General features: G+C 39.7%; 2 protein-coding genes and 1 long non-coding RNA gene across 3 annotated transcripts in view; 1 reads left to right on the top strand and 2 right to left on the bottom strand.

Moving 5' to 3' along the window:
- Positions 1–2410: 2410 nt before the first annotated feature.
- LOC306943937 overlaps positions 2411–17615 on the top strand; it is a 19513-nt gene continuing 4308 nt past the window's right edge. The window contains exon 1 of the long non-coding RNA XR_013792468.1: positions 2411–2823. This is a non-coding gene — a long non-coding RNA (uncharacterized lncRNA). The remainder of the gene's footprint in view (positions 2824–17615) is intronic.
- Positions 6477–9040, bottom strand: LOC306943601 (nicotinamide riboside kinase 2-like). The gene is made up of 8 exons (XM_079530029.1): positions 8875–9040; positions 8671–8761; positions 7933–7981; positions 7599–7767; positions 7346–7417; positions 7155–7261; positions 6961–7043; positions 6477–6823 (listed from the first exon to the last, which is right to left on the bottom strand). The coding sequence occupies exons 1-7, from the start codon at positions 8904–8906 to the stop codon at positions 6961–6963; spliced, it is 603 nt and encodes a 200-aa protein (XP_079386155.1). The 5' UTR covers positions 8907–9040; the 3' UTR covers positions 6477–6823.
- The window catches only part of LOC306943936 (caytaxin-like), an 18452-nt gene continuing 14452 nt past the window's right edge, over positions 13616–17615 (bottom strand). Inside the window, exons 9-13 of the mRNA XM_079530491.1 lie at positions 17133–17231; positions 16710–16745; positions 16417–16458; positions 16133–16190; positions 13616–14795 (exon numbers count right to left, since the gene is read on the bottom strand). Of these exons, the coding sequence (XP_079386617.1) occupies positions 16169–16190; positions 16417–16458; positions 16710–16745; positions 17133–17231 (199 nt within the window). The 3' untranslated portion in view covers positions 13616–14795; positions 16133–16168. The remainder of the gene's footprint in view (positions 14796–16132; positions 16191–16416; positions 16459–16709; positions 16746–17132; positions 17232–17615) is intronic.

Genomic DNA, 17615 nt, shown 5'->3' with positions numbered 1-17615 from the left:
CAGACTAGCCATACTGTTGAGGACAGTTCACGACTTGGAATTGTTTAACTGTCCAGGTAGTTGTGCAACTTGTGCTGTATCCATGTCAATATGACATCCTAATCAATTGAAATTGTTTTCTCATTATTCAACTCAAAATTGAGAACTTTGAGCAAAAAGCATCAGTGAACAAAACGACTAACATTTTACTAACAATATCTGGTCCTGGAGCCAGGTCTTGCATTTAACCTTTAAAACTAATTGTATTTTAATCCAACAGTAGGAACTATAAGGAACTGTAGCATGGCTCGGGTTTTAACCTTTCTTTGGTGCAGAGCAGACAATAAAAAGAGATGCCCAAAATAAGGCGAAATCCAGTAACATCTTGTCGTTTTGATGTTTTATGACAGAGATGTTACAGGCACAGCTATACAAATATATTAGGTCTATAGGCATGTACCATTGTTGCTATGATAAGGTTACATACCTTCGAGTAAGAGTTGATTTTTTAAAGGTTTATGGCAAAATAATGATTTTATCAACTTTGCTGTAGGCCTATTGGCTACTAGGACCATATAGGTTATATTAATCGCCTGTTGCCAACTTGCCATGGTGAACAGGGACTTAAAGGAAAATAAGTGGGACTATTTCATTATTTATTGACTTTATGTGATTGACTCACTGCATGTGTGTGCCCTTATTGGTGCCCTAAATTGCATTGCCCTCTAGTGGTTGCAATGGGCCTGGTCTACAAGATTCGCTACACCACCAATAGTCCACATACTCACAACACCAGAGGGAGTTCAACAAACCACGTTCAACCCAGCTTCGGCTCAAACAAGGGATTAAATTCATTTCGCTCCTATATGCCACCCAAATGTGGAACACCCTACCAACAGCCATTAAGAAATGTGAATTTTTGAGTTTTTTTGGCATCAAAGTTTTTTGACGGATGCAATTCGAAACTGCGCCCTGTAAAAGAAAAATCACACCCGTGTGAACTGAGTGGTGCAACTCCCCTCTCCCCCTGCCTCTCTCTCTCTCTCTCTCTCTCTCTCTCTCTGTGTAATTAGCAGGCAACAGTGCAACACTATCTCGCTCTCTGTTTCTGGCACAACAGCGCCACTTTTGCCCCTACTGCTACTCATAGTCACACCTAGTCACATAGGTGAGGACATACTCTAAGGGACGGACGGACATTGCTGTTCCTTGGAGTGGTTGCACCACTCAAAAAGTCAGTCAACAAAACCATGATGCACCTGTCGCCCTGGTAGCTCATCAAAGGCCCTTAAAACAAGTCCCCCCTACCCCTTTTTTCCCAGCATAGCCTACTGTAGGCCTATGTTTTTCCGTTTGAAAACTTTCTTTTTGTGGTGATTTTCTGTGACGTGTTAAATGTTCTGATGAATTGAAAATGGAGGACCCTGATGTAAGCACGTATGCTTTCATGGTTTCGTCCTCAAAGTAGCATGCAGTTTTTGTATTGACTTATTTGTACGTCTCTAAATGTTTTGATGAATTGAACAAGGTGGACCCTCTTGTAAACAAGTGCTTTATTGGGTCGTCCACTCACAGTTAACAGTTTTTGTATTGAGTTATGCTTAAATGTACTGTAATTCTGCAAACTGTTAATAAACACTTCAATCAATCAAACTTGTGCTTTCGTTTGACTTTGAAATGTACCCATTCTACAAATGGCTACTGTGAAATAACATTTTCAATCAATCAATCATTATCAATTAATGGATCGACTGTAGGATGCATTGATTGTAGGCTATTGATGATGATACAGTTGAAGTCAGCTAGTTGATTCTGAAAAGTGAAACCCCAAAAGCTCACCACACGAGAACTGTCTTTGAAGTGTATTTTCACAACTTTACAATTTTTTGCGACGTCCATGTGCCGATGTAGAGATAAGAGTAGATAGCCGAAGAAATGTTGTTTGAACTTTGAATACGTAGTAGAATAAATAAGTGAAGTGCAAGTAAGTAGGCTAGCTATAAACTTAAACATTTGCTTAAGATAAAGTCAGAGTGTGTCAGACTGATCTGATGTATAGGCTATGTGAAACAATTATGAGCTGTGCGTTAGACATGTGGGCAGGTTGTTGCCAAGTTGGCAGTTAATGTGGGTCAAGTAATGTGCTCAACTGCTCGTGATCGGTGTGCGTTTCCTCAGTCGCCCAAAAAGGGCAACCCCACGATTCCAACCGTGCGTGCGTATGGTGGCTATTCTTAGAATGAACCCCGAGACCCAATCCAAAGTCTAGTCCAGACTCTCCAGAGCCCAGGCACACCCACCGACTACCGAGGCTTATAAGAGGAGAGAATCCTCGGCACATGTTTGGCACAGACTTCTCAAGCAGCTAGGACATACAAAATTTAGCCAGTAAGTATTTACGCTAAACTGAGTCTTTAGTTACTTGTGTGTCTGAAGTGAAAAAAATAAGTAAACAAATCACAACAAATGTTGCCACAAAAGTTGAACTAATCTTGTTATAAATTAAGAGTGTTTGGAAATAAAATCTCATTCTGCTTCATCTGGTTGTTTTCATGGTAGGCTATGCCTAAAACATCCCCATGTGGTACGAGCCGACCAGTGAGACTAATTCTTTTACGCTTTTGAATATATCTGATTCCATAAATCTAGGTTTCCATGGGCTGCTCAGAATTGCTTCTTGTGAGATTTAACGAAGATGATGATCTAAAAGGGGTGTTTTCTTCAAGAAACCCCAAGGAATATACCTGTTATCTCTCCCCGGGGCCTCACACTTCCATTCTGAGGAGTATACAACTAAATGCTAGAGCCAGATGATATACTACAGATCATGGGGAGACAATACAGGTGAGATACTGTACTGAAACAGTGTGAAGAAGGTCATAACCAGTGCGCATTGGTTCATCCGCACTTTCACCTCTTTCACTGTGTTGTGCGTAATCTTCCCCAATTTGTCTTGTCGGGTGCTTCTCGCTTGGAATCTAATCGCGTCGTGGTTCAGAACTGGTTTTGAATGCGTGTTGAGTGTTGCCATTTCTAACCCCAATTACTGTTTCTTTACTCTTTTATTTTTTTATTCAATATTTTGGTCAACACAGAGGGGGGAAAAAGGCTGCAACAATGACGTTTTTTTGTGCCGTATTATTTAACCAAAATCACCAAAATCAAGGTGCATATCAGGAGTTACAGATTGGAATTGAGACTAGGCTACATCATATTTAAAACTGCTATGTGATACAGATATCATGCTCTTCATAATCTGACAATGATGCACAAATATAATAACATAATAGCCTATTATTTAAAGCAAATAGGCTACTGTAATATAGTAATTTAATATAGTAAGTCAGTTGAATGACAGCATCATTAATCAAAGGCTATTGACCAAGTGTCACAAGCATCATATTCCAAACTATTGCTTTGACAGCATCTTTCTTTCCTCTCTGGTTCAGCGTGTGAAACCCATAGTATCACAATGAATTAACACTGTATGAAGTCGGTCCTGTACTGGGTGTCATTTGTTTAAGTGTGTGGAGTTTCTACCAATGACATTGTGTGACGAATGCTCATGTCCCATAGCAACTTTCATCAAGCCCAAAGTGTTAATGTAGGCCTATTGCAAAAAACCCTATTTGTTTTACTGGTATCCACATCAGACGCAGCACGTGGCCATAAATATTCAAGTCATATGCTGGCATAATGGCAGCTGTTCGTTCACATGCCTGAGGAGGTACTTATAACTTGCATAGAGGGTCCCTGGCATGTGACAGCTGCTCATCTACCATGTCCTGGCCTCTATGCCCAAATATGGGAAGTCATGGGTTCCTATGACACCATGTGACGTTGGAGCACATGCCACCCCAAAGGTCCCCCCACACCCCCCTGTTGGTCTCTATGACCTGTCCTGGACTCAGCCCACGGGGTGTTGAGTGGGTGTGTAGAGATCAGTAAGGGCTTGTCTATCTTATGACTAAATATATTCCCCTGACACTCGAAGCACTTGGCATATACACTATAAACACACACCCTCGATGGCAGGCCATCTGATGGCATGCGAAGACTCCCAGAAACGTATCACAAGATCCTGTTCCTCCTACCTTCTCACTGTCGCCAGGAGGTCTTTTCTTAGAATAATGCACAGGACATCTGAGGTTAGAATGCATACGTCTAAGACAAGTGGTCATTGCATTCTACACAGGGATCACTTAAAAACAAATATTGATAGACATAGATATGGAAATGAAATATGAAGAATATTATGAAACTATTTTTTTAAAGTTTTGTCTTTGACCCCATGGCAAGAGGACACTACACATAATAATATTTAGATTCATCATTGCTTGCCAGACAGTTTTATGGTTTGTACGATATAGGCTACATAATGAGATGAGACAGTTTTCAAGGTTAACTGTCAAAGGATAAATCTCTGTGGTAGCACTGAGCAATATATTATCAATATCATATTGATATCATACATGTCATATGAGACTCAATAGTATCTGGGATTTGGGACCTTGTAATATCAGGAAATGACATAAGTGTTGTCTTTTCCTGGTTATAAAGGCTGCATATGAGTAAGGTGATGTAATTTACTGAACTCAGCTGTTATTATGTACTTTACTTTTGTGAAGGCACCTGAATAGTTATCCCCACAATATTGTCACAACATCAGTATCAAAGTATTTGGTCAAAATATTGTGATATTGGGTTTTGGTTTTGAAGTTCAGCACCTGCCTTTAAATGGAAAATAGATATGCGCCTCTTTTGACCTACAGTACATTGGATATATTTTCTTTTTTTTACATTGACATGAATAAAAGTGAAATGTGGTTCTGCATGCCTCTCCTCGTGCCTCACATAGTAGCACATCGTGTTGTCTGTCTGGCTTTTAAAAGGGCATTGGGCCCTTGGAGACTCATTAACTTATAAAGACAGCATGTCTTGGCAGGTTATATCTCATTTCATTCCTTGATTGATCCGATGCCAGACATCCATTGAATAAAAGCGGAATCATTCTGCACAGTGGTTTTGTTTTCTCCTCATTGGCACAGCTAGACCACAAATTTAGATGAGAGAAGACTGAGTTGAAAGGCATAAGGATTTGTCACTGACTGTATTTGAAAATAGTTCCAAACTACTGTTGCTTTTTGTTCCAACTGCTGTTGCCTTTCTCGATTGTCTTATGTAACTAGTATAATGTATGCCAGCCAGACTGTCCTGGTAAAAGGAGGAAGAGGGATTCATTTTACACTTTAACCCCGGCATCCCTAATGTTTCATTATGGGCAAAACACAGTTTTAAAAAAATAATATTGTTTTTAACATGTTTAGAAATAATTTGAAAATGTTTGAAAATAGGTCTTGAAGCTACAGTACACCCTGTAACTTGTGAATAGATTTTGTTTTTAAAACCAATATGTATGGTAGAATATGTTACCCTATACAATATACCGGTAACTAACATAACTGTGGTAGCCTAGTTGTATTTGTCTCAATGCTCTTCTATAGGGCACTGAGACCATTCAAAGTAATAGGGCAATAGAACATGACCATTGAATTATAGACTATACTGTATATTATATAGTTATGTCTCGTTTCTCTTAGTCTTCACAATTCGATTTCACACAACTACTGTCACATGACAACGGGAAAATAGCTATTCTACAACAAAGAGAAGAAATGAAATATAAGGGCCATTATTCTGTGAAATAATTTGCCATAACATAATCGCAAACAAAACTAATTTCAGGAAACGGTCAAAGAAGCTTCTAACAAGGCAAAGAAATGGAGTCTAAGCTGAATTTGTCAAATCTCAAAAGTTAACAGTAACATTTTGTATACTTTATGTAGTTGTTGCAATGGTAAGAACTTAGAACTAATGGGCGCCCGCTGGCCAAGTGGTCCAGGCGCATGCCAAATATAGGCTTTGGTCTGAGTCCCGTTCATGGCGGTGACCTGATGAAGGCTGCTCACGGCCAAAACGTTGTGTCCTAGGCTGAATAATAGTGTTTTAACAAAAATAAACACTGTTGTGTGCGGACTTCTCCTTCTCTGTATGTATCTACCTTTTGTCCAGCACCAGTGAGGAACTGGATGTGCGCAAGTTACCTGCTTTTTAAACTAGTTAAACTCTTCAAATAGTCTTATTGGAGGCAATTCAAATACAGTACAGTAGATCACAGTTTATCAGTCCCTTTTCTCACTGGGAGCTAAGCTTATCTATCATAGAAGAAACCCATTATTAACGCTTATCAATAAATAACCTGCAGTATATTGTCCAACAAATACTAAGAGCTAACATTTGGCTATTGAGGTTTGTGCATGCCAACAGTTGGCAACATACTGTACAGAGTTTTGCTAGCCTGATTATCAGACTGAAGAGGCAGTCGACTCAGTGAGTGGGTGTCTGGCGGTCAGGCTCGATTCTGGTATGAGTTGGTATTTCAGTATGTCAGTGTATTATACAAATGTACTGTAGCAATGATAACAGGACACATGAAGTGGATTAAAGAAGTTTCTTATGTTATGTTATGTTGTTATGTGACATAGTATTCCTCCCAGTGTGGGATACATCACTATCAGAAACAAGGTCGTGGTGAGACCTGTTCTGCTTGTCAGCACTGGGCCGTCCAGAGGGTTCATCATTTAGAAAAATATGTTACATAGTATTATACAAAATACAATGCTTTTGCCATCAGTTCTTAATAAGTTACATAATGGTTAACTATTTACAGATCAAAGAAAAAAACATAGTCAAGAAGTATGGTTCCGTTGTTACACATGACTCAAAATGACAATGACACATTATTTACAAGTCTATACACAAGTCTCCTCTCATTCACCTCTTGCTGTGGAGAGAGAGAGAGAGAGAGAGAGAGAGAGAGAATACAGTAGAAGCTGAATTAATATTCCATAAATCAAGAATGACTTCTCGGTCAGAAAGAACATAGCAGAAATTGCAGAATCATAAATGCTTTCTATTTACCTATAGGCTGTTCAACAGAGAGTGAATGCTCTCGTACGCCTGGTTGTAGATGTCGTCCTTTGTTTTCATGCCGTCAAGGTACTCTGTATATGACAGTGCAGAAATGGTCAACTTCACAGACATTAAAGATAACTTTGAATGTGCACAAGCTATTAAATCCTCAAGTGAAGAGGGATGAACCTGACATGACCTACCTATGGAATTGCAGTTGTTATCCATCTCCTTCCTGTGTTTTAAGTACATGGGCCAGACATGGCCGTCAAACAAACCAGGTGGATCAGGGAGTGTGTATGTCCTTGTACTGTAGGGGAACAGAATGGACCACGTTAACACTGCTTTAAGTGCAATGTTAGAACACCTGTGAATCACGTCAAGAGCTCTTTACCTCCTCCTCTTTTTGCACTCCTCATACGGGATGGAAATGTAATAGCACTTGTCATATATGTCAAGAAGAGGCCTGCAGGGAGACAGAAATGTTCAGTTCAGTGAAAGGCTTTAGTTGACAGAACAAGCTTTGTGTAAGATCAACTTTACTGATCCCTGGAGGGCGGGTGGCTATGTAATGTATCCTGGACATGTTGCAGTACACGAGTAGTAAAATGTCATGGGTTAAGCTTTGGTGCATGCAAATTACCCACTTGTAGTTGTAAAGGAGGAAGCCCTCCACAATGAGAATATGAATCCCTGTGTCAGATTCCTCAGCTTCAGGTGACAGGCTGACACCGTGGGAGCGGGCAAACTTGACTGGATTCTCTTGCCAGCCTCTTATAGTGCTGACCATAGCTTCCATGTCCAAGGCAGTGATAACTGTTGTAGAACAAGCACACAGAGAACAACACGCTTCACTACACATGAAATCGATGTTGCACACCAATGTGCTTTCATTAGTCACAGACTTGCAAAAGCAATGAAAAAATGTGCAGAAGAAAAAGTACATTACTGCATGGTTTTCCCGCATGAAATCCATCTTACCATCCCACTGTCTAAAGCCGTCCTCCCCGACTTCTATCTGATCGGGTTTCTGAAATAACCAACAAAACATTGCTGCAACCTAATAACCAGTCAGAGCTGATCACACCTGGACATGACAAGTCAAGGACTCGTCTCCACCAAAGTTGGCCTGCTAGGGCTGCACAATATTGCCAAAACTCGTGTTGCAGTTCATTTTTGCTCAATATTGCCATTGCGATCCGAGTACTGTCTGTGTTGGTGTGTTTTACTGTTTTTGTGTGACATGAGTAGGAAGTTGATGCTAGCTTGGAACTGCATGTATGTTGTAAGAGAAAACAACTGCAGCCTGAAATTGCAGTAGTTGAATGCGATTTCAATTTGTTTCTTGGTTTATGATGCAGCCCTAGCCTGCACCACTACGATACCCCTGCACCGTCATTGCAGCAAGGGCATACTGTGATGCTATTCTGAGAAGGTACATGTACCTTAACTGACCTCTTGTAATTAATGGGAGGACAGTGTGTGTTCATTTGTAATATGGAAAAATGACAAGTGCAGGTGAGATTGGTTTACTGCACATGTCATCTGCAAATAACCAATGTGCTAGAGAGCTCAAGCCAAGGACAAGTCTAATATAACATAGCCTATAAATACATCAAAGAAACAGTGAATGGTATATCTGCATTAATTTAGCATCTACTTGAGCCATTTACTTTGGTTTACTTATAACTTGGCAGTGATTTTTTTTGCGCATCTTACCTTGTAAAAGTCATCCTGATGCACCACACAACAGTTTGGCATTGTCTTTATTAGTCTGTTGGTTAAGGTTGTCTTTCCACCGTTGGTCACGCTGAAATTAGAAATGAGAAAGAATGTTATCTCAGTTATTTATTTTTTCCAAAAAAATGTCTTCTTAAAATACTATGAAAAGACAAAATGTAAAATTGATTCATTGAGACTTACCCGCCAATTCCTATGATGAACTTCATTTTCATTCGGGATTTTGGTCTTGTCTAGAATTCAGTAAGTACAAGAAAGGGAACCTAAACGCACACTTTGGTCTTATCTTTCTTTTTTCCCAGCCAGAATGTTCCCTTCCTTTTACTACTTCATTGATAGAAGATCACTCTACCGGGGTATATATAGGGTTTAACCACAGCATCACTTTGTGTGTCACTAAACTCTAGCCAATAAGGTGTTACTGTCCACTACCAATAATCCCTCCCTTTTACTGTAGCCAATAGCACTACTGTACACTGGACCTGACCAGTCAGGGGAGATTTTGAATGAAAGGGGATATCCGACCTTCCACCTGCTGCCCATTCTCTGTCCACAGGGGGCAGTTTAAACTGACAGGCTTAGGAAATTCCCCATGATTGTAGCCAGGTTGCAGGGTACCTAGAAGAAAATAAAAAAAATATGTGGACCTAAGCTGTGAATCACAATGTTAATTCTCTGTGAATGTTTAGAGAGCCTGTCAAAGACAGAACATTAGCTCAATAGAACAAGGAACTGTAGTGGAACATTATCAGGATATTTAGATCTTTTGTAGAGGCTGTAATTATTGTAAAACTAAAAGTTACCCATCTCCCTTCACTCATTTTGTAAATTGTAGTGTCACAGTGTCACTTTATTCATATAGCGCATGGAATTATATTATTCTACAAAAAGAAGCACAGCGTAGCTTCCAAGAGTATACTGTATGTAGCAAAGAGAAGTATGTGTTTGGTAGCTTAATTGTAGCTTGCCTTCCAGTTTTAGTTTAGTTTTAGTTTAGTTTAGCAGACGCTCTTAATCCAGAGCGATTTACAATAACAAAAGCATGGCATACATCACATATATAAAAAGTAGTTATCATGAATCATGCGTAAACTAAGAACGTAACAGTGGAGTATCTATGTAAACTATACATACTATACTATATGACAAACAGTATAGTACAGTACATATCAATAAGGTACTTTAAAAATGGTTGTAAAACGTGTCTCAGACAGGGTGTGGAGGGGGCCTTTGGCTTTTCAATGCGCAATCACTGAGTAACATGACTGCACATGATAAAGCCCATGATAAAGCTCTGGTCCTTTATATGACAGTGCTGAACAAATCCTATATTCAGTTCTTGAGCGGAAATCTTTCATGCTCAGACAGCTTTGGGTGGGTGAAAGGAAGCATCACTATATTTAGTTTGGCTGGTGTGTGTGTTTGGGGGGGGGGGGGGGACTGCTGCATCACACAGCTTACAGTATTTCTTATGCAACCAGCTGAAATACATGGCCCCTAGCCAAGTGACGAGGCCACATTTACTCTGTTTACTCACGTTTACTCTGCTACACATTAGTATGACTTGTAAAATATGTGTTTGAACATAATATTGGTATCTTGAAGATGTTTGCTGGGAAGTGCGTATCTCTGTGTTGTGATTGTAAATCCTTTTTCTTTTCTTCTCTGTAGTGCTGCTATCTGTATAATGTAGCTGCTTACTTGGTATCTCATTATAAACTAGAAAAAGTGCCCTTCTGGGCCTTCTGAGTAATATAAACATGTTTTTTTGTTTGTTTTGTTTTTTGCAACAATTTTCTTCATTTTGTTGAGGAAATGCAGAGCCAGATCACTCATAGAATCTCTGAGGATAGAATTGTGGATGAGCAGGACATGTGCAGCATTTTGAACGAAACGGGCCACTCCTGAAAACTTTAGAAGGCAATGTTAGCCAATCAGTGTAGAATCTGATAAATCCAACAGACTCGTCTTGATCACATGACTACAGAGATCATGTGTATCGATTTGCTTGAGATTTGGATGAAATCTGTGCGACTAACATAAGCAATGTGTTTAGCAGAAATCGGCCTCATGGTGGCGCTATAACCGGCAGATGTGGAGGGATGCAGAGACAATGTTTTTCCATGGCCTCTAGGGAGTAAGCATACATAAGTTGTATACAGATTGATGAAGCTAAAAACAGGAATTGGCCTGTTATAGCACCACCATGAGGCTGATTCGGAAAAGAATGAGTGGCATGTCGTCCTCGGCCTAGTGGAAATGTGCGTGTATAATTTCACGGAAATTGCACACTGTTTGTGATTTGTGGCATTTTGTTCGAAACGGACCAATCATGTGAGCTTTGGAAGCCAATATTAGCCAATCAGGATGGAACATGGGAAATTGTGCAGATCTGTTTTGATCACATGACTATGGAGATAGTGTATACCGAATTGTGTGATGTATGGAAGAAATGTGTACGAGTAATTTACAGAAATGTGTTTTGCCTAAATCGGCCTCATGGTGGCGCTATAACGGGCAGTTGAGGAATATTTAGGGCAGAGGTTCATCGTTGGCATCCATGGAGTGTGTGTGCAAAGTTTGGCATGGATCGGGCCACCGACCGACGGTACCGGAGATTAGCTGATAACGGACGGACGGAAGGACGGAAGGAAGGAAGGAAGGAAGGAAGGACACACACACACACGGACGGAGTGCAAAACATACTCTCTCCCCATGCCTTCGGCCTGGTGGAGACAATAATAGCCAGGAAGTTCTCCTCAGGATGTATTCAGCTAGTGTTTCATTCTGCGTATAGGGGCGAGAAGCGACCTCGCCCTAAAGGGCCCAAAAGGGCGAGGTCAAACAACAGAGCTTCTAAATACGGCACAGTTGAGAAGCAGGAGTTTAACTATTAATCTGGTGTCAGTGAGGTCAGATGCTGGCCGGTATATGCAGATCTAGTATGTCAAACCATGTATGGCTATCCAGGGTTTGATGAGGTCAGTGTCGTGATCTTCATATATGGAGATCCAGGTGATGATATTCAGCTCCACATATGGAGATCCATGTGTTGTACCAACTTGGTTAATTTGCAAGTGTGACTTGCGTTGCGGCAACCACACTGGTTATCATGATACTGTCACAATATGGTCATATATTGACATTTAAAAACAAGATGGTTGTGCACATCCAGTTCCTCGCTGGTGCTGGACTAAAGGTTGATACAGTGAAGTTGTTCATTCATAATGTATTTTCTATGTTGTCCCTTCCTAGACGTGTAGTGGAGTCAAAAGTAAGAATCACACCCGTGTGAAGTGAGGGGCGCTAATATATTAAAGTCTAACTCATGTTGATTAGGTGATGTAATGGTGATGCAAAACAAACGGTGCAAACACAAACATTAAACGCCATTAACAATAAAGAGACAATATGACGTAAATGGACAGACATTGAACTAAAGACAAAACATTAAACCTGTGTATAGGAGGGGTAGCGCCCCTCAAAAATGTTGTCTTTGAAATGTAGTGCAGTGCCCGCAAAGTGTGTGTAATATATATATATATATGTATACTCTCTCCCCATGCCTTCGGCCTGGTGGAGAAAAAAATACAAATACTACAGGACACAAGTAAATGTACTTTGTTATTGTCCACTACTGTGAACATTCTACACTCTACAGCATGTCTTATTATTTGAACTTTAAGTCCTATAGATAAGTGTTGTCTCATGTGAAGAGTGCCATGTTTCACGCCTACAACACCTCAATGGAAAAGTGGTTGTGACAGCACGTGATGATAATAATAGTACAAAGCCAAAGTCACTGTCTTGATATAGTAACAATGTGACATTTTTTAACAATACACCTCCTGTTGATAAAATAATTGACCTTATGCCACATAGGACACTGTGTCACAGTCGTAACTTACGGCATCTAAACATAATGCGGAACCATGTGACCCCTGCAGAGCACTATTTAATTTCTGCTTCTCTCCCATACGCTTGTGTATACACTGAGAGACGAAACCTGATCTAATTCAATTTAGATTTGATTTGAAAATCTTTCAAATGAAAATGCAGGGTATTTCTTTTTCAAAGACTGATGATGCATGATAAATTATACATATATGGCTAACCCCAATCACACCCACAATGGACGATTGGCACGGAATAGTCCTGGATATTTTCAAAATGGAAAAATTAACATACATCCTAAGAACTAGACTAGACAATTTCTACCAAATTTGGAACAACTGGATAGTACACATTGCCCCTCTGAGAGCTGACTTTGTGTGATCTCACTGGTCCTAATAACCTGCTTTATGATCTTGGTAGAAAATGTTTAAGACACCCTTCCTCTTCTCATGGTCGAAGTCCAAAGCCGTTTTGTTTTTGTTCCCCTCAGCAATATTGTAAATACTTTCGTTTCTTGGTTGTTGTTTTTTTGTCTTTTTGTCTGCCCACTCTCTCTTCTTTTTCTCCTTCTGAAATGTACACTCTGAAGTCTGAAGTGATATTGCCCTTTGCCCCTGTTAAGTGTTGACTTGATGCCATACAGTATGTAGTCCTGAAGAAAGCAAGGATGTTACAGAGACACTGGAGATGGAGTCACTTGGAGGGGGGAGGGAGGGAAGAGGGGTGAAAAGAAATCCTGGGAACTGCACTTGTGTCCTATGTATACATAGAAATGCTGTTGTACTGCTTTTTCCAAATAAAATAAATATTATTAAAAAAAGAAAAGATACAGGTGGAGGTTTAGGTTTGGGAGACAGGCAGCAGTGGTTTGGTGATCTGGACTTGAGGAAATGAGTGCAGCTAGGCCACTTATATAGCCTCCCACACCTGTGAGTGGCCAGGGAACAACCTGCCATTCAATCAGGCTTGATTGGATTGATTTGGTGTCGGTGCCTCTCCATGAGCCTTTTGACAACCCCCATAAATAGAGGCACGTGACCTCATGCCAGTGGGTACCTCAGTACTGTTTACAATTTACACAGGTGACATTGATCACACAACGGTGCCAGTCTCTTCAGTGGGAACCACAGCACTGGTTATAACAAGTAACATTAACCTTCTTTGTCTCATGGTCTGTATGTGAAATAAATATAGATACACAGTCTTCATAACATCAACGTTAATAGCTCACTTGGAAGCATAAAACATATTTGTGAGAAAAACCTTGACCCAACCACAGGTTATTTATAAGGATGAACTTTGCTTGTCATTTTGTCTTCATGTCAATGATATAGTGTAGAATGGAATAATAATCATAGGACAACCTTTTGTGTTGTGTTTTTTTATAATTATTTTTTCTTACAAACAATAAATGGCACATGTTCATAAATAACACTTTAAGCTATTCATTTGATTCTCCAAATATATATCTTGTCATTTGTAACAAATTACAATGTATGCCTGCAGTCTCGTAAAAGTATCTCATTAAAAGATGTCAACGGACTAAAAACATAGACAGCATGAAACTTAGAGAAGGAGAAACAAGCATGCCACTTGCAAATAGAACTTTGGGCGTTTAAATTGTAATACAATAAAGAACGAAATTCTGCTGCCGTAATTTTTCGTTTGCCCTAAGGAGAACAACATAACGATTGCAATCATTGCATATAATAATTTTTGCTTCTTCCACAAAATTAACACCCATGCTTTTTATATCAAACAATAATTGTCAAAAAAATTCTTTCTCAAAAATACAGTATTTACACTTTGAAAATGAGTACCCAGCATGATTGGAATCAGCTTTTGTGTCCATCTAGTTCTTAATGTGTAGTTGATGTGGTGTCAAATAGTTCTGTCTCCAAATCATGCTGAAGAGAAATTTAGCAGGTACAGTAAATGAAATCAGAATGAAACATGCTGGGACGAAGGACTTCTGCAGTAACAGTTGTTTCTTCTGTTCAGGATACTACTGTAACGTCTTATACCTGCTTGTGCCATATATGATTGTGTTTGTGTAGTGTGTAAGAAGAAGAAAAACACATGTAGGTGATACTGTATAAGGATATTTCTGATGAACACGGCTCTACGGATGCACAGGAGAAGTATGTCTGTCTGTGTGCATTGCTGGTGGAAGCCCATTTTATTGGATACTCAGTTCTTCTCCGGAGATTCTGGAATTTAACATAGATGTAGGTTAGTTCCATCTGTGCACTACTATACTTCTCAACAGTTTTGCAATTTGGCAGTAATTGTTCTTTTCGGAGAGTGATCTTGATCTGATCAATAGAGCAAAATCACCATTAGTAGAATAACATCAGTTTATCAGTTGGCACACTTTATTCTTATATAAACATTGTATGTAGCCTATTGTATGTAATACTTAATTTGATTGTCAGAATTCTGCTAATTGTAATTATCGAACAATACTCATTGTTATTAAATTATCCAAATCCGTTTTAGAAGTGGAGTGTTAGTGTGTCAGTGGGTGGTCCCTCATGGAAATCCATCCAGACACATATCATATTTTTCCAATTATTTTGTTTCAGCTTATTTTTTCTCAGTAAAAGGTTAAGAGATCATTCCCTGGGCCATTCCTGGGATGTCAGCCAAACCCCCTGCTAGGGACTTTCAGTATCAAACTAAAATGGAAGCTGTGGCAGAACTATGCTAATAATATATTGTGGGCGATACAGCCACTACAGCACAATGAGGCCATTCCAAATATACAATTTTGCTATAAAAATCGTAATATTCAGATTTCCACACAGGCTGTGCGAATTGGCTTTGCCAGGTCTGTACTTAATGTCCCTCAGTAGTACATTCCTGTTAAAAATAGTATCGATTGGCTGTGTACGGACAGTGTTTAAAGAGCTGAGCAGATGTGGGGTTATGTAACACAGCTTGTAGGTCTATAAAGTAGGCTAATGCGTACAGAGACGTGTATCATAATTCGAGGCTCAACCCTCGTTGAGTCGTAAATTTGCACAAATTAAACATGTCTTGGCAGAGAACAAAATTACTTGGACTTGACACTCATTCCTGAATCCTGAAACTAGAGACTTCGTTTGAATGGTGACAGGATGATTGACAGAATATCTCTAAACATTTCAGTAACTCTTTCTTAATTCTCTGTTGCTTTGTAAGATGCTATTCAGTGAAGATACGTGATAGAGTTAGTATCATTAGTATATTTGCATTTCTCTCATGATAGACTGTGTGTGGTTCCGCTTGTCTTTTAATGGCACATTAGAAACTAGGGGATCCACCGGAGACTTGAGCCTCTGCCTCTGGGATGTCACCCTTGGCCTGGACAAAAGGCACGTGACCCAAGCATGGGGTGGCATGGCCCAACCTTTGACATATGCACTGTACATACACCCCTGTCTTTGCAAAAGGGAACACTTCCTTGTATGTCACAGCTACGTAAGTTCGTTTGACATTACAAATAAATCAGTTGAGTTTGAGTTGATAAAGAAGCTGCTGATGTGAAGTCGACGGGAACCCTTACCTTTAATGTCTGTTGCTGCATTCGACTTCCTACGACCTACGCCATCATTGGTTTTGGCCTGGGAGTGAAAAATGGTTGCAGGTTTACTTAGCCATAAGCTCTGCGTTCTGTTGGTTTAATATAATCACATGGATGCAAAAAAGCACCAATTCACACATTGAAGAGATGTGATAGATTCACAGAGAAGTGATACTGGGATTGATTTGTTCTGCAGCTTCTTGCACATAGCTGTGGCACATTGGGTTTATGCAGACACTGCAGCGAATATTGAGTAATGAGATCACCTTTCTTTAGGTGGTGTTGAGTTGGTCTGCTGTTGCTCAAGTCTGTAGGTCAGAGAGAGAGAGAGAGAGAGAGAGAGAGAGAGAGAGAGAGAGAGAGAGAGAGAGAGAGAGAGAGAGAGAGAAAGAGAGACACACACACACACAGAAAGAAAGAATGATCAGTGAAAGGTTTGATGAAAAGAGAACATTTAACCACATTTGAATTCACACATTCAGAACAATTCAGAACAACAGTCTTACAATAGATGTCATTGTGCATTAGCAATTGCAATGGTATATAAATTTGTCATTACCTTAACTTCTGTGCTCTTATCTTCTCATGCTCACACCTTGAATAAATAGAATAAAGGTTTATAAGGTGCATTCATAATAATAATAATAAGAAGAAGAAGAAGAAGAAGAACCTTTTGTACTACACATTAAACAGTGAACTGAATACAAGACTCACTCACATGTGAAAAAAGAAAAGGAACTTATTTACAATTGGTTTATTGTTTGTCCCGTGGCTGCTCTTAACACTCTTGCAGTGTGTATAAGGGCTACTACACACAGCAAGATATTTGGTCTGATTCTGCTTTCGGGGACCTTTTTTTGTGTTCTACAATGTAATCAGCTTCTGAGATCAAGATCATCAAGCAGACCACACCACACTAGATGGTGTGACTGTGAATGGCTTAGTGACCCAACAGTGACCCCTGGGGGCTGAGAGTACTTACTGCAGCACACACTCTGGGATCTGCACATGTTCCATTGGGATGATCTGGCTTAGTTCCTCCAGGGTGTGAACATAGCTGATCTTCTCCATGAACTTCACACTGCAATAACAGATTTACACAATCACCACCATTAACGAAAGGAGGAAACTGGAGGACATGAATCATTTCTGCTGCTTCATGTCATATGTGAACATTCGGCAAGAATAGGCCAACATTCTGCAAAATGATTTGGTGTAGGGTGAAAAATGAGGCAACAAAAAGCACAGGCCCCTGCGTCACCACGTCAGTCAACAAAGTATATAGGGTTTAAATGGATATTTCACTTTCAAAAAACCTTTGGTCATTGTATTCTACTCAGGCATATGTGAACACATCAAACTGTTTTTAAGTTGCTTGATTCAGTATTTAGATATTTGATATTAATTGGTGACTGATATTGTCCGTGAGGTGAGGGGCCCGTGTTTTTTTTCTTCTCCTCAAACC

This window comes from Electrona antarctica (genome assembly GCF_951216825.1).
Source record: "Electrona antarctica genome assembly, chromosome: 19".
In the NCBI taxonomy this organism is placed as follows: Eukaryota; Metazoa; Chordata; class Actinopteri; order Myctophiformes; family Myctophidae; genus Electrona; species Electrona antarctica.
The sequence above is the reverse complement of the archived record's forward strand: the minus strand, read 5'-3'. Positions and strand labels throughout refer to the sequence as shown.

Bases quoted from the DNA above. Each gene is read 5' to 3' on its own strand.
- LOC306943601 (XM_079530029.1), bottom strand. From the start codon at position 8,906: ATGAAAATGAAGTTCATCATAGGAATTGGCGG. The intron at 7,982-8,670 runs GTAAGATGCGCA...TGGTTATTTCAG, and splicing joins ATCAGGATGACTTTTACAAG to AAACCCGATCAGATAGAAGT. The intron at 7,418-7,598 runs GTGGGTAATTTG...GTCTCCCTGCAG, and splicing joins TTCCTCCTTTACAACTACAA to GCCTCTTCTTGACATATATG.